General features: G+C 55.8%; 2 protein-coding genes across 13 annotated transcripts in view; one reads left to right on the forward strand and one right to left on the reverse strand.

Annotated features, from left to right (window-relative positions):
* Window positions 1-51: 51 nt before the first annotated feature.
* Window positions 52-12653, reverse strand: MTHFR (methylenetetrahydrofolate reductase). Of its 11 annotated transcripts, none has more exons than XM_045190527.2 (13): window positions 12100-12496; window positions 10521-11024; window positions 10018-10260; window positions 8679-8917; window positions 7798-7908; window positions 5212-5405; window positions 4265-4515; window positions 3844-3978; window positions 3468-3648; window positions 3042-3224; window positions 2171-2272; window positions 1270-1389; window positions 52-960 (listed from the first exon to the last, which is right to left on the reverse strand). In XM_045190527.2, exons 2-13 carry the CDS (start codon window positions 10628-10630, stop codon window positions 751-753), a joined length of 2079 nt encoding a protein of 692 aa, XP_045046462.2. In that variant the 5' UTR covers window positions 10631-11024; window positions 12100-12496; the 3' UTR covers window positions 52-750. The 11 variants fall into 11 exon arrangements, with proteins under 11 accessions (XP_045046462.2, XP_045046461.2, XP_045046459.2 ...); XM_045190526.2 differs by having other exon boundaries at window positions 10018-10263; XM_045190524.2 differs by adding an exon at window positions 12503-12622 and having other exon boundaries at window positions 818-1389; window positions 10018-10263; window positions 12100-12386.
* Window positions 12654-12744: 91 nt separating this feature from the next.
* Window positions 12745-15378, forward strand: part of CLCN6 (chloride voltage-gated channel 6) — a 36289-nt gene continuing 33655 nt past the window's right edge. The window contains exons 1-2 of one of the 2 annotated variants that reach the window (XR_002974213.4): window positions 12745-12994; window positions 13771-13830. Coding sequence is in view for 1 of the 2 variants with exons in the window: in XM_024554233.3 (XP_024410001.1) it covers window positions 12908-12994; window positions 13771-13830 (147 nt within the window). In the remaining variant the exon portion in view is untranslated. The remainder of the gene's footprint in view (window positions 12995-13770; window positions 13831-15378) is intronic. The other variant, XM_024554233.3, reaches the window with a different exon arrangement.

Below are 15378 nucleotides of genomic sequence, written 5' to 3' on the forward strand. Positions count from 1 at the left end.
GGTAATGGGCAGGGGGAAAAGAGAAGGCGGGGGCTGCGCCATGCACAAAGGTTCAGACACCTTAAGAGGTACTTTATCTCTTGAGCCACCAGAATACAGAGACAACTGTTTCACAAAGCAGCATTGTAGAAAGGTGAAAGCCCAGCTGAGCTCTCAGGTGGAAGGTGTCAAGAAATGCTTGTGTCATTAGGTTTTAGCCCCAGACCCAGCCGGGGGCCTGGTGCCAGGTAGTGTCTGCCTCTTCAGTCACAAATAGGAAGTGCCTGGCTGCCAATGTCTTGGAGGTGGAAGCGGGCAACATCTTCATTTTGCCACAGCTCTTTGGCAACGCCACAATTGCCTGCTGCCCGTGTTCGCTTTGCCCGTCTTCCCTAGGCCCCAAGTGTAAGGTCACTGGCAGTCTCGGGCTGGCTCCTAGCAGAGGGCTCAGCAGCAATAACCAGTTTCCTGCCTTCTCAGGGAGGACAGTGTCCCACCCATCGTGGCCCTCTGCAGGGTGGAGGCGCTCCCCACAAAAGAGCAAAATCTCCCGGCTAAGCAGGGAGCCCCAGGCTCCCACGTGGGGCTGACTCAGGTCCAGCCAGAGCCCGGAAGCCTCACACCAGTCTAGCTTCCACTGTATGTCGGGAAGTGGAGCCCAGGCTTGGGGAGGGACAAAGATAGGGGTTCCCAGGAGAACCAGTCCTGGGGAGGTGAAAGGTGGGACACAACCGGCCCACGCTAAGGATGTCAGGGTGTGGGGTCACGGAGCTAGTAACCCTCTCGTTCCGCCGTGGGTCTGTTGAGCAGTTCAAGTGTGTCTTCTAGCACCTGCCAGAGGCAGTTGTCCAGCGGAAACTCATTGTCCACCAGGTTGACGAGGAAGTAGTTGTCGTGGATGTACTGGATGGTCAGACGGGACGGGGACTCCTCGTCATACAGCTTGCCCCACTGCTCCACCCACAGGGCGAAGGCTTCGTCCTGCGTGTGCACACGAGCGCAGGCGCAGACAGTCACATGCACGCACGCACGCACGCAGACACCCAGGCAAGGTTAACAGGGCTGCCCTCGGGTCAGGGCTCCGTGCAATAGGACATTTCCAAGAACAGAATGAGGCCCATAGCCAGTGCCACCTTCCACCGCCCTGCCCAGAAACAAACTGATACAGCCAGAAGCGCCCAGTCTGCCAGCCGTGGGAGTGTGGCTTCCAGCTACACCCTGGGGACCTGGCGGTGCTGCCTGCCCAAGGCTTTCCACGTGGGCAGGGCAGGCTGGCTCCCAGCCCCTTACCTTCCAGAACATGAAGCTGACAGGATCCACCACGGTGGGCTGGATAATCTCCCGCCCAGGGAAGATGCCCCAGGTGACAGCGTTGGGCTGCAGCTCAGGGGCATTGGTGATGTTTTCACCCTGGGGCGGGGGGGGGGGGGGGGGTCAGAGCAGATGTGACAAACAACTAGAGCCCTGTTACTGCCCAGAGAGCCCTCCACTCCACACCCTGCACCTGCCCCTTCCTCCCACTCTGTAAGAGGAAACCTAAAGGCCATCTCAGGCATTTCCTTCTTCCTCTCTATGCATCAGCTTCGCTTGCTTCCTCTCCAGTCTGTTCCCAAGTGTCTAGCCCGGCCACGCCTCCCTCTGCTACTCAGGCTACGCCAAGGGCCTCTGGCTCCAGTGTTTGTGCCCCGTTAGTCATCAGCTGTCCGCTGTGACCCACCTAAAATCAGGCTCGGAGCCAAGTCACTCCACTGCCAGGAACGGCTCCCTCCTGCCCTTGGGGAAAACCCAAACTCCAAGCAGGACCAGAGACCCCGGCTCCCTTTGGCCTCACTCTGATGCCAGTCAGCGGTGCACCCCTAGGCCTGCAGATGATGCCTTTGCCAGGAATGCCCTTCTCCCCCTTGTCCTTAAAAATTGAGGCCACATGGGACCCTCCAAGAAGCTTTCTGTGACCTCCCAGGGTCCCAAGCATCCCATACTGAACTGTATTGTCCTAATTATCCACCAACGGGCCTCCCTCAGTAGGCGGGGAGCTCCGAGTTGGGGCCTGGCTACGTCCTCATGTCGGTCCTGCACCAGACTCTGCCAGGGCTGGGACACGGTGCCTGCCCAGTGGGGGCGGAACCAAGGAGGCCATCGGGCTGGCATGCCGCCCTGCTGGGCGCCACCTGCCCCCCACGAGCTGGCCTACCTTCACATCCACGATGTGGTAGTTAACCCGGAGCTCGTACTTCTTCAGCACCTGCAGCAGCGCCTCCACTGTCTCCCGGGAAGTGAAGAACTCCAAGTAGGCCTGTGGGGGAGGCAGGTACCCGTCATACCACCCCGGGTCCCTGCAGGCCGCTTCCTCAGTGCTCAGTGACACCAGTCAGATGCCTGCCCCTCATCGTCCCCAGGGAGGGACCCGCGTGCACAGGTGTGGCAGGGCACAAGGCTTCGGGATGAGTGCTGGCCACATGGATGGAACACAACTGTGGAGTCGGCAGACACATAAGCCGATGGGAGGGGAGCAGGTATGTGGAGTTTCTCAGCTGGACAGGTTGGAGAGACCTCTGCCACCCCTCTTCCAGTTAGGGAAGGCCATGGAGAAGCCACTTTGGAAGCTGTAGAGGAGGTGGTTTGGCAAGCGAAGGCCTGTGAGAGGCCCCCACCTTCCAACCTCCCCGCCCACTGGACGGCAGCAGTGACTTTGAGGGCTTCTCTGGCACCAAGTGCCTAGCAGAGACTAAGCTGTGTGTATTTAAATTTGCTCGCTCTAAGGCCCACAGTACTGCAGCGTGGGTCCCACTGTCCCTCGGTCACAGACGAGGAAGATTCAGGGAAGTTCAGCCCCTGGGCTGCCCCAGTGACAAAGAGCGGGCCGGTCCCACTCCAGCAGCCCAGGACAGAGGTGTCAGCTGAGAAGAGCAGTACCAGCTCCCCGTGAGAGAGCGCTTCCCATGTTCTTCCCCTGTGCTAAGCTTTCTGCACTCTCCCCAGAATGCGACACGACACCGCCCCATCCGAGAAGGTCGAGGCTCAGAGCGGTCACGGGGCCTGCCCACGGTGGGGTAGCTGCACACCTTCTGGAAGACATAGCCCCCGCTGGGGCCCCAGCCCACAATGGGGTCGGAGGAAGGCTTCCCGTTGACGCGGGGCTGAGAGTTGATGGTGAGGATGCCCTGCTGGTTCACCCGCAGCAGCTCCTCCTTCATCAGGCTGGTCTCAGCGGCCAAGGGCTCGTCATTCCAGGGCAGGCAGGTGACCTGCAGAGGGGGAACTGGGCTGGGGTGACAATTGGATCTGGCACCCTGGGTCCCTCCCTCTCACGGGCCATCAGAGATCCAGCCTGTCTCTGCCTCTGTAAGCCCCTCCAGGCCCCCAGGTGGGGATCCCCTTCGCTGAGCCCTTCTCCCTTTGCTGAGGTGCCACATGCAGGCCAGAGAGGGAAGGCCCACAGGGAGACGGGGCCGGGGGTGTGACCAGGGGTGCCCCCCAGCGCCACTCACTTGGTGGCCGTTTTGGTTCGGCTCCCCTGAGAGGTAGTGCACAAAGACGTCAAAGACACTCTTCTCGCTGGTCAGCTGCTCCCCCCACATCTTCAGCAGCTCTTCCCGTGGGGCCTTGCTCTTCAGGTAGAAGAGGTAGTAGTCCTTCAGCTCTCCGAAAGCAGGAGAGGAAGAATTGCCCCTGGCAGAGGGCACACGCAGAGGTCAAGGCACACTTCTGACCTAGGGGTCCTTATGGACAGTCGTCCCACACACTGCCGAGGGAACCATTCCTGGGACTCCCGTCCCTCAGGGATCAATAAGCATGCGAACTCCTCCTGCCTTCCGCCTCCCGAGAAATCGGACCCATTTGCAAAGGCCTGTGTGCCGGCCTCACCAGCGGCCGTTGGGGAACTCATCCCAGTCCCGGGTGCGGTAGATGTAACTCTTCGGTCTGGAGGCCCAGAAGATGGGACGCACGTCTTCCTCCCGGCGCTTGGGGTGGGCACTGAGAGCCCAGGGCAGGGGACGCCTGGTGAGCATGGGCACAGACAGGGCAAGGGATTGGCTAGAGGGCGCAGGGAGGAGGAACCCACTGAGCCTGGGTTCTTCAATCTGACTTGGTAACATTGGGGAGCACATGAACTTTGTGCCGAGCTGGAACCCTAAGTGTGCCACTAGCCACGGCAGACAGCCCCTTGTACCCCCCGGTGGCCGGCACTGCCAGGGTGCACGCTTTCTGTGAATTCTCTCTGACCTCCTGCCCACTGACTCTCCTCTGTGGCTCCTGGGCCTGGATTCCGGGCCGCTGGCCTCACCTGGGTTCCTCAGTCCACATGCCCAGGCGCTTCAGCACCTCGGTGGTGGCCTTCCAGCGGTTGAGAGTGTAGAAGTGCAGGCCTGGCACCAAACCACTTGCCAGCAGCTTCTGGCACAGGCTCACGGCCTGTTCGATGCCATAGTTGCAGATGGCATCGTCATTGTCCTTGATCGGCTCGATCACGTCCTTGATGCTCTGCGGCACCTCCAGCTTGGACAGCTTCACGAGCTGCCGCAGGGAGTGGTAGTTCTGTCCAAGACACCAGGGGGCTGTGGGGCCATGTCCCACCCCGTCTCTCACCCCACTGATCCCCCTTTTGCACCCCCAGGGCTCCTGGCCAACGGCAGTGTGACACAGAGTGACCCAGGAAAGCCAGGCCATACTGTACGAGGACGCTTGCCTGGTCCTGCTTTTCCTGCTCTGCAGAGGACAGCAGCGGCTCAGAGCGTTCCTGCCGTTGGCCCGAGCCAGCCCTCCAGCCCCAGTGGTTCCCAAGCCTCCCGGGTCATCAGAGTCACCTGCAAAACTTAAGAAGTAACATACAAATTCCCAGGCCCCACCTCAGATCTACTAAGTCAGAACTGCTAGCCATGGGATCTGGAAGTCCATCTTTTGAAAAAGTTGTCAAACAACTCTGATGACAGCAGAGTCTGGGAGACACTGATTTAATCAAGGTTTAGGGAGAGAGTTGTAACAACCCCTTGCAGTGACACTTAAGCCAAAGTACGAGATGCCCCTCCAACAGGTACTGTTGCTGTTTTGGCACGGGGGAATGAGAGGTAACCAAAATGGGGCGGTGAGACATTTTGCAAGGAGCACCTGAGAGGAAATCCAGTGAGCGTCAAAGAACCTGACCATGAACTGAGCGTCTCACCCTGGGCCCTGGCCTGTACAAGGACGGGGTCGGGGGTGGGAGGAGTGCATCAGCCCTCCTGGGCCCCTCACCTGAATAGGGAAGATTCCGGGGAGGATGGGGCAGGTAATGCCTATCTCGGAACAAGCCTTGACAAAGAGGAAGAACGTGTCAGCCTCAAAGAAGAGCTGGCTGATGATGAAGTCGGCTCCTGCAGATACCTTCTCCTTCAGATGCTTCAGGTCGGCCTCAAAGCTCTCAGCATCAGGGTGGCCTTTGGGGTAACCTGTCAAAGGGGTGACAGTAGGGAGAGGCTGGCTGCACCTGCTCCAGGTGAGTAAGGAAGAAATCAGAGAGCTGGAAACAGAGTTCCCCACCTCCACGGTTCTGGACTCGCACCTCCCGACACCGCAGCATGGACAGGTGGGCGCGGTGAGTGGCTGGGCTCACAACTGACCTACCCCCTCAGCCTGGAGATGAACTTTGGTGACAGGTGGCTTAGAGCCACCCTCCCAAGAGTAGGGGCGGACTGCTCCAAACTCCCCACACTGTCCTACCTCGCGTTCCCTGCCACCAGCCAGGCAGACCAGGCCTGCGCTTCATGGCTACGGGAGAGAGAAAAAGCTACATTCGGCATAGTCGGGCAGCACTTGCACTGCGCCGGGCTCCAGGCGCCAGGTTACAGCTGCGCTTTTCATTTAACGTTAAGATTGCTCAGCGCTCCGAGACAGTGAGAAGCTAGACACCATGTTACATGAGGAGGCACTGAAGAAAGTGATGTTTTGCTTAAAGAAAAGAATCAAGAAAACATGGTTACTGTTTCTAAATGGCCAAAGGTCCCTCATGGGGAAAAAGGGTTCACCTTAGTCAAGCTCCTTATTAGTCCTGTTCCCTGATGCTTCTGATGGCAGAAACAGGACCAGTTTCAGGGGCTGCCTGACGCTGGACCAAGCAGCCGCACAACATAACGCGCTCCTGGGGCATGGGAACACTGGGGAAGCCAAGATGGACTCTGGGATTGCCTGGGAGGTGGGAGCAGACGTGCCCTGGGCTCCTCACTAGCTCCAGAAACTCCAGGACCCCTTCCCTGAACTCACTATCGGCCCAGCCTGCACAAGACCACAAGCTGCAGGCAGAACGCTGGCCTCCTCAGCCTGAGCCCAGGGCAGGACCCCAAGCTAGGCAAGGGGCAGGCCTGGGACCTAGGCTGGTGGGACGCCAAGCTGCTTTTCTGTGATAAGGCAGTTTGGTTCTTAAGAAACCCCGAGTCATGAAAAGTGGGTGTAAAAACTATTGTTTTAAGAGGTGAGGTGTGAGAGAATTAAGCACCAGAATTATACTTTCAATAACAAGGCCATTTTTCCAGTAGGAATTTCAGAAACAAAGAGGTTTGAATAGCGGAAACTTTATGGCTATAAAACCTTGGTACCACCAAACAAATGTAGCATTTGCTTACAGTTGGATTTTGCTCGGTTCACTATATTCTTTTCCTGCCATGGTCAGCTCAGTGCTTTCCAATCCACCGACCCTCTTTCTCACCCACAGAAGCAGGAGCGATGCGCGAGACCACACAGCAACCGCACGCTCGCTTGAGACTGTCGAATGCCCACTGCACACGTGCACACCCCGGCCGGCCGTGCCGTGGCCAGTGCCCGAAGTGACCACGCGAGCACTCACAAATGCCCGCCGTGTCCCAACTCTGCCCAGACTCGTCCACCCAAACACCCCTGTGGCCTGAGCGGAGTGGACGTGGACATGGGGCTTGGGACTCAGTCCAAGGTCACCTGCAACGAGCAATTTCCTTGAAGCTGCATGGCTTATTTTTTAGAGTTCAGATTGCTTGGACACTCTACTCCAGAATACGGCTGTTTGTTTTGATATAAAAAATATAACTTCCCCTCAATCATTTGAAAACACTGTCGTGCCCAGATGATGTGCCAGAGCCCCCACGGAGTGCTGCCCCGCCGCGCCCAACCCCCATTCGAGAGGCGGGGGGCCCAGCCCCGTCAGTGCGGAGAGGAGGGAAGGCCGCCTCGCCCATTTCCAGCAGGCAGACCCTGCCTCCAGCTGTGGCCAGTGGTGCTGGAGTCCAGCTCATCTGACTCTCTCTCCTGAGAATCTGGAATGGACACTGAGGCCTGCCAATCAGTCTGGGCTATTAGCCAGAACGGACCAGGCGCCCACAGGAGCAGATGTGCAAGATGTGCGCAGCAGGAGGCAGAGATGGCGGTTCATGCTCCCCAACCAGGGGCCGAGCCTGCAACCCAGTCATGTGCCCTGACCCGGAATTGAACTGGCGACCTTCTGCTTTGCAGAGCGACGCCCAGCTAAATGAGCCGCATCGGTCAGGGCTTGACCTTAGGTTCTGAAAGACTCCGCCTCCTTAGTAAATACTCCTCTTTTGTTTTAAAGAAGGACAGGATGGGAGTAGGCGAAGAGCAGGAAAAGGCAGAGAACCAAGGACTGAAGGGGCGGGGGTGGCCTGGGAGGGGAGCGATGACAGAATGTGAGTCAGGGCCGTGTTTCACTCGTCTCCGCACTGCCCTCAGCCGGCACAGGCTCAGGCCCAGGAGTACTGGGTTACCAGACCCCGAACTGAGTACATACAGGTGTGCCTCTCCAGGTGTTTTCCTGCCTTCCCCTCTGTCCCCACCCACTGGGACACTCTAGCCACTCACCTGCCACACAGATGTCAAAGTAGTCACCGAACTCGCTGCGGATGTGCTTCACCAAGTCTGTAGCGTGGGAGAAACCTCCTTCCTCCTCCTCCCACTGCTCACCTATGGGGTCTGTGGGGTGGTGAAGGTGACGGTCACTGGGGCTCACTGGCCTCCAGTGAGCCGTTCGGTTCCTTCTCCTACCCCACACCCGGGACCCCCATCGTGTTCAAACTGGCAGCCTCTCTTCCTAGCACAGCACTTGGTAAACCGTGGGGCGGGGGAGGCGGCGCCCAGCCTGCCAGGCGTTTACCAAGCCAGGCACTGGGCTGGTGGCGGTGAGCAGGGGACAGCAGGGGACAGCTGGTGCGCTTAGTTTAGTCTGGAGCATCTGAGCCCCTACACCCCCACACAAACCTGGCTGTGTTCAGGCACCATCACCCAACCCCACTGCTCACCCTCCCACCATCTTGGAGCTCCTGCCTCCCAGGAGAATTTTCTACTTATCTCAAGTGAGAAACGGTCTTGTGGTGGAGAACACAAGGCCACAAGGCCCCACCCCTCAGGCTCCCTCTGCCCACACTTGTGGCCTCAGGCACAAGCAGCCATTGCACTTCTGGGACAAATGCCAGAACTGCAGTCTTCATGGGGCCGAGAGCTGGGTGCAGCGAGCAGTGCATGCAGCTGTGCCGCCAGGGCAGCGTGCTATCAGGCCCCAGCTGCATTCCTGACTGAACGTGGGGGTCAAGAGGTCAAGAGGTGACTCCATCTGGGATGCTACCGGCAGGGATGGGACCTTAAGCATGCTCAGTGTGGGCCCCAGGGAAATGTAAAGGGCCATTTCAGGGACAGAAGAGGCCCCTGGGAAAGCAAGACCCCAGAGAGTAGCGCTGGCTCTGCACCTCCTCTCAGCGCCAAGATGTTCTTCAGGCCCAGCCGCCTGGCCTTGTGCAGGTGGCCCGTGATAGCCGCCTTGCTCTGGCAGCAGCAGGTCATGTGCAGCACGGTCTCCAGGCCACAGTAGTTCACAGCGGTGCTGGCGATCGTCATGGAGGAGGTCTCCTTGTCTGAGCCAGGGTCTCCGGCTGGGTGCCAGGTCACATCTATGAACAGGGGGCCGCCTGCCCCCATCTGGTCAAACCTGTAGGGAATTTCTCTCTGAAGAGGGCTTCCTGGGGGCACACCACCCATTACCACCTTCCCATGGGGTCCAGGAGTTAGAGAAGCCTCACAGCAGGTGGGATCAGACTAACGTGCATTCATATCCGGCTCTGCTACTTCCTAGCTGTGTGATTTTGGGGAAATTACTTAAACTCTCTGAGCCTCAGTTTCCTCATTTCTACAACATAACAGAGAACAGTATGATAGCCGGCCCCACAGCTCTTAGAACAGTGCTCAGCTCTCACAACTGAACTGCTATTACTATGATTACTATTATCGTGGAGATAACATATAACAACAATGCAACCGTTTGCGTGAAAGTGGTACTGTAGACTTTTCAAAGTGCTCACGTATTTTTATCTTGGTTGGTTGAGTAAAGTTCAATGGCCAAGGGTTGTCGAACCCTCAGTGTGGCAAGCAGAGCCTCCTTCCAGGAACAGGAAAAAAGAGGGTCAGCAGATGTTTCTATCGCGCTCCCCTTCTCCCCAGTCCTGGTACAACAGCCGCCAGTGCTGCGGAGCACGGCCACGGCGCGGAACTAGACTCCAGTGGCACGGCTGTGCACATGCACCGAGTCACAAGCCATTTTATGGTGCATTTAAACATCCTGTGCCTTCAACTCCAAGCCCCAGGAGTGGAACATGAGAAGCGCTAATGGTAAAAAAGCATAAACTTTAAAAGAACTGCAATTCATAAAGTGCTAATGTAATTCAGTTGGCATTTCCAGATTTCAAGACGCATGATCCAAATTCCTAACTTGGTGAAAATGTCCTCCAAGCTGCTGCGTTGTGACTTCCTACACTGTACTCATGATCCAGCTTGAATGCTGAGAACTCAATTTTTAACCCATTGAAGAGTGTGTTTGAAAATCCAGACACTTGCTTGGGGGGGACTTCTACTGCCAACTGAGAAGCTGTCGTAGATCGAGTGACCGAGCCTGCATTTACTCTTTCCTGTCCCCTCGGCCTGCCTTTCCTGCTGGGTCACGTGGCCCTACGTGTGGCAGGACTGAATGTCCACCTCCTCCCCTCACCCTCACCTCCTAGTCTGGCCCTACTCCTGAACCTTAAGGCCACTCACATTGAGATGAGATTGACAGCTCCCTGAGCCATCCGAGGGGGGAAGAATTCCAGAGAGAACCACTTGTCGCCGGATTCCATCTTCCGCTTCATTTTCTCCCGGAGTCTCTCACGCCGCTCGGGGTCCTGCCCTGGTGAGGAACCTCTCGAACTATCCTTGGAGCTCTCAATGCCACTGCTGCTGCCCTCCAAGTGGGCGCTGGGGCCGCCATTCCCTCTGGGTTCGTTCACCATGGCTGAATCCCTGCTGCACAGGGTGGGGGGCAGAGGGCGTCAGGAGCCGGCAGGCAGCCAAACCCCCGAATGGCAGGGTCAGGTGAGAGGTGCTGCATTTCCACGCAGGATTAAGGCCACTGGGGGTGAGCGTGCCAAGGCCCCTACCGGCTGGCTCCACATACCACAGCTCAAAGCTTTTCCGTCTGCTGTAGTCTGGTTCCCCGTATGACAGCCCCCGCCCGTACAGAAACAAGTCCCGTCAGCCCGAGGATCCTCAGTGACAGCTACCTGATGGAGGGGGCCACTGACAGGCTCACCATGCCAGCTTCCAAGGCCTGCATTCTTAGAGAGGGGCAGCAATGCCTGGCTGGGAGGACCTCAGGTTTTGAAAGGTCCATCCTGGCCAGCTTGGACCCAGAATGGGCTAAGAAGAAAGAGGAAACTTCCCCAGCCGAGAGTTTCCCTCAGGGGCGGAGCAGTGACTGAGGAAGGGCTTACAGCTGGAGCTGGGGCCCACGTCAGGGGCAGGAGGTGGGGGCAAGGCTTCCAGGCAAGAGGGAGGGCTGAGGCTCTAGCTGCCGCAGGCAGCGGAAGGAGGGGAACTCAGGCCAGAGACTGCAGGGGTTGGTGGGAGGAGACCTAGAGACGTTCAGGGTCACTGGGTCTCTCTCCATAGAAGGCATGGAAGGGCGTGGTCCCGCGGGGAACATCTCCAGTTTCTGGGAACAGTTTGTGTGCAGGATGAACGGAGTGAGGGCTGGACGAATCAGCCAGATTTCTCCCGAGTTCACGCTACTCCAAAAAGACCAGGTCATTCGTTAGAACTTGACATTGGCTGGGTTCTAAAAGTAGCCACACCCAATTCAGGAAGGCCATTAATTTATGGGAAACAGACTGTCTTCCAGGCACACCGCCACTTACTCACGCCACTGAAGTCAGTTAAAGTAACGACAGTGACAGCTCAGCCACAACATCCGAAGCCCTGAGCCGTGGCAACCACAGGCTGCCCGGCAGAGGGCACAGTGCCAGTGGGCAGTTTAGTGGGAGAAGTAAGACTAATACTTAAAAACAAAACAAAGAGCTACTCATGTCCGGCTGTGTGCAAACACACAGTCCTGGAAGCCTGGGGCGTGGTAACATGGAGATCAGAGGGACAACTAGGCCAAGTTCATTCCTTTCGAGGAACATCCACCGCCAAGCTGGTGTTCTTACTCCCTTTGGGGTCCCAGAGTCTTGACAAGCGGATGAAATCCAATGCTCCTCACCCCCCAAAACACACACAAGTGTGCATAACACACAGCGACACATCCAAAGTCGAGGAGTCAAGACCAGACTCAGAACACCTGTGCCAACATTTTCTCTCCCTAGGGACCCCCATTTTGATTGACATAAAAGTCCAACTTCTCAGTGAGGATGACCATCGGGAGTCAGAAAGGGGTGAGTGTTAAGATCAGCCTCCCTGGCCCTTCCCAGGAATTCAACGGTGCCTACTAATTGTCTGCTGGAACAAAATTAAGGGGGGGGGGGTGGAGAGGGAACCAGCGACAAATTATTTGCTCTTTCCTTTGTTCAATAAAGAGTTAATACCTTCCCAGTATGCGCCAGGCACACCCCCTCTTTCACCCTGCTTTCTCATGCCAGTACTTATCCATCTTAAGCTGGACTCTCACAGCACCCTGGGCTGTAATTGTGGGCTCACAGGTTTGTCTCAGAGTTCCAACACCAGGGCGGTATCCTGCCTTTGACAGGTATCCTGCTCTTCCAGTGACTGGCACAAGGTAATGTGACGGCCAGCAATGCGCGCCAATGGGCCAGGCGCTGTCTCTCCGATCGCAAAATAACCGTCTACCATTTATTGAGCACTTACTTAATCAGTGCCCCTGGGGGCATATGAAGCCCACAACTGTGTGCACCCGACGCAATGGGCACCAGGGGCAGCAGTGGCAGTGGCCCCAGGCTCTTCTCCAGATGCTCGGCAAGCAGGCAGGTTTAAAGGGCTGGAGCCGGAAAAACGCCTCCCGCGCCCGGGTGGCTCGAGGGCCGCGAATCGGGTCGCCAGGTCTTTGGGTCATGGGAGGGAGCGGGGACGCGGGTCCTGGGTCACCACTTCCACTTCTGTCTCAAGGCCGCCTCATCCGCGTGCGGGAGCCCCATCTAGAGAGGGCAGGCCGGCCTCCATCGCTCTGTGCGCACAAATAAGTCCCCGCCCCAGGTGGTGGTCCCCGGATGCCAGGTCTTTCTACTCGACATCAGGCCACACCGTCACTCACCCTGCTGTCGCCGATCTCTCAGAGCACGCGCGCCAGTCCCTACTGCGTGGCCACTGTGGAAGCGCTAGAGGAGGGGGCTGAATGCCGGGAGGAGGGGCGTGGCGCAGGAGTCGCGTGGCGCTGGAGTCTGTTGCTAAGGGAGGCGGGACCAGAGGGCCTAAACCACCCCCCACGGGCGACCGGAAGCTCCGCCCCTAACATGGCCGCACCCAGCGTTCTGGTTTGTAGCGGATCCACCGCCCATCATGTGACGCGGGCCCTCTTCCCACCCGTCTGCAGCCATTCCACGTCTGGTCCCCCAGCTCAAGAGGGCCACGTGACTCTCCGGGGGCCAGTCACGTGAGGCGCAGATATCGGGTGGGAAGGGGTTGGCACAAGGGTCCCGAGTGGCAGTAAACGAGGAAGATGGCGGGGTGCAGGGGGTCCTTGTGCTGTTGCTGCAGGTGGTGCTGCTGCTGCGGCGAGCGTGAGATGCGTACCCCGGAGGAGCTGGTAAGGAGCTGGCGGAGTCGGGCCGAGGAACGGGCGGCTGCTAAGGGACGGCGAGAGGCGTTGCCAGAGGTGGGGCTGGGTCGAGCTGAGTCTGCAAGTGGGGACCGCATTCTGGGCTATCTCGCAATCTGCCCTCATTCACGTGCCCACGTCTGGAGTCATTTTCTCATAACTCATCCGTGGAATGCAAGAGAGAATCCAGGCTAGCTCTCACTAATCCCATACATATTTTCTCTTATTTCCATCTGAAAGGAGTTTTGAATGAAAGAAGTATTTTCGGCATAAGCCCTTTCACTGGACCTTGTGTTTATCATGCAGCTGGCTTAATTTCTCCAACCGTTTCTCACTCTATCCCTAACCCTTTCTGGGTCATTAACAATCCAGCTTTTCCCTGCAAAGTACCCTGGGAAAACTTGAGTGGCTGTGTCCTCAGATTTGACAGGTCCCTTCCACTTTCAGATTCGGCACATCATCAGATGGAATCTGATTTTTTACCCCCCTTAAGCTGACAGTGGACATCTTTGACGTGTCCTGAAGACAAGACCCATTATTTAGAGAATGTATCAATAGAAATGAAGAGCTCAGCTGGATCCCCACCCAAATCACCCCCCACCCCAAAAGAGTATTTTTTGTGTGTTTTTTTTGTGAAGTCTTGTGTTGTGGTGATAATGGCTCCAGATGATTTAGAAACTAGCAACTGATTTCAATAGACACTCCTGCCTCCTTTCACTTTTAACCATTAAAAGGATCTTCCTTCTGTGGATCTGTTTTTCTAGACCATCCTTGGAGAAACCCAGGAGGAGGAGGATGAGATCCTTCCAAGGAAAGACTATGAGGTGAGATTCTTAGATGCTGTCTTGAGTAACAAAAGCAGTGAATGACCTGGTCCCTTAAGACTGAAGCATGAGACCAACCAGAGGTGCTCTTTGACCTTCTGTCCCAGGGAGTAAGTGGGTAAGAGGTAACTTCCCTTTGGGGAAGGGGCTGTTTAACAAGCCCTTTTCTCACCTCAACTGCAAAACAAGGTCTGGGTGTCTTCACACTTGCATTGGTCTGTGGCAGCTTAACCTGGATAGAGAATGTGTTTGCCACTAGACTGCTTGCTTTTACAGCTCAGAGACCCAGAGTCAAAGCCACTGACAGTATATGCTCATGGCAGGCATGGGCCAGTCGACCTTGCTTCTCTCTTGAGAGAACTCAGTATTCGGAAGATTGTTTCCTGCTCAAGCAGCTTCTCTCTGAAATGTCCTTGACTGTGGCCCCTGATTTCCGTGCGGGCCCCGTAGAGAGAGAGTGTGTGTGTGGTGTGGGGTGTGTGTGTGTGTGTTTAGTACTGCTGGAGTGAGCCATAAGGCAATCAGTTCATGATGACTTCTGAACACACAAAAAAGCCAGCCACGGTTGTGATGGAGACTATTTATGAAAAGGAGCTAGAGGGAAACCCATCATCCTGCTCATTGAAAAATGATTAGTACTACCTTATTAAATATCTTTTTTTATGCTTACATACATGCTTTAAAAAAAAGATTTTATTTATTTATTTTTAGAGAGAGGGGAAGGGGGAGAGAGAGAGTGAAGCATCAGTGTGTGGTCGCCTCTCATGAGCCTCCCCCTGGGGACCTGGCCCGCAACCCAGGCATGTGCCCTGACGGGGAATCGAACCAGCGACCCTTTGCTTTGCAGACACAAATGCTTTTTTCTGAGTAACAGAAGTGAGATTCTACTGAATATTTTAACATCTTTTTCTCCCCACTTCATAGCAATTTTGCATCACTAGATACTTCTCTACACTGTCTTTTTAAATAGGGGAATATTATTTTATTGTGCCACAATTTATTTAATCTGACTTTTCTCTTTGATGAACTGCATGGTGGTGACCATCCTTTCTTGTTCATCCTTAATTGCTTCCTTAGGATTAATTCCAAGAAGTGAAATTAATCACGTGTATGTTTAATACTTTTTAAAAAAATGTTATGTAGAGTTAAAAAATTCAATACTCTAGGCTAATAATGTACTCAGACTGATTTTGCTTCAGAATTTGGTGTAACTATTATGATTTGTCATGTGGCTTGAAAAATCTTTAAATCTTTTATCATAGCCCTGGCTGGTGTGGCTCAGTGGATTGAGTGCTGACCTGTGAACCAAAGCGTTGCCGGTTCGATTCCCAGTCAGGGCACATGCCTGGGTTGCAGGCCAGGTCCCTGGTTGGGGGCATGGGAGAGGCAACCAGTTGATGTATCTCTCACACATCGATGTTTCTTTCCCTCTCTTTCTTCCTCCCTTCCCATCTCTCTAAGAATAAGTAGATAAAATCTTTTTGAAAAAAAGAAGAAGAAGGCCCCTACTTCTGTGCTAGCTAGCACACAACCCACAGAGCATCAGCC

This window comes from Desmodus rotundus, chromosome 3 (genome assembly GCF_022682495.2).
Source record: "Desmodus rotundus isolate HL8 chromosome 3, HLdesRot8A.1, whole genome shotgun sequence".
In the NCBI taxonomy this organism is placed as follows: Eukaryota; Metazoa; Chordata; class Mammalia; order Chiroptera; family Phyllostomidae; genus Desmodus; species Desmodus rotundus.

Excerpts from the sequence above, each read along its gene's own strand:
- MTHFR (XM_045190524.2), bottom strand. The coding sequence starts at position 10,630 with ATGGACCTTTCAAAACCTGAGGTCCTCCCAGCCAGGCATTGCTGCCCC. Across the intron at positions 5,406-7,797 it reads CTTTGACATCTGTGTGGCAG|GTTACCCCAAAGGCCACCCT; the intron begins GTGAGTGGCTAG and ends CCCCTTTGACAG. Across the intron at positions 3,979-4,264 it reads ATGTGGACTGAGGAACCCAG|GCGTCCCCTGCCCTGGGCTC; the intron begins GTGAGGCCAGCG and ends CATGCTCACCAG.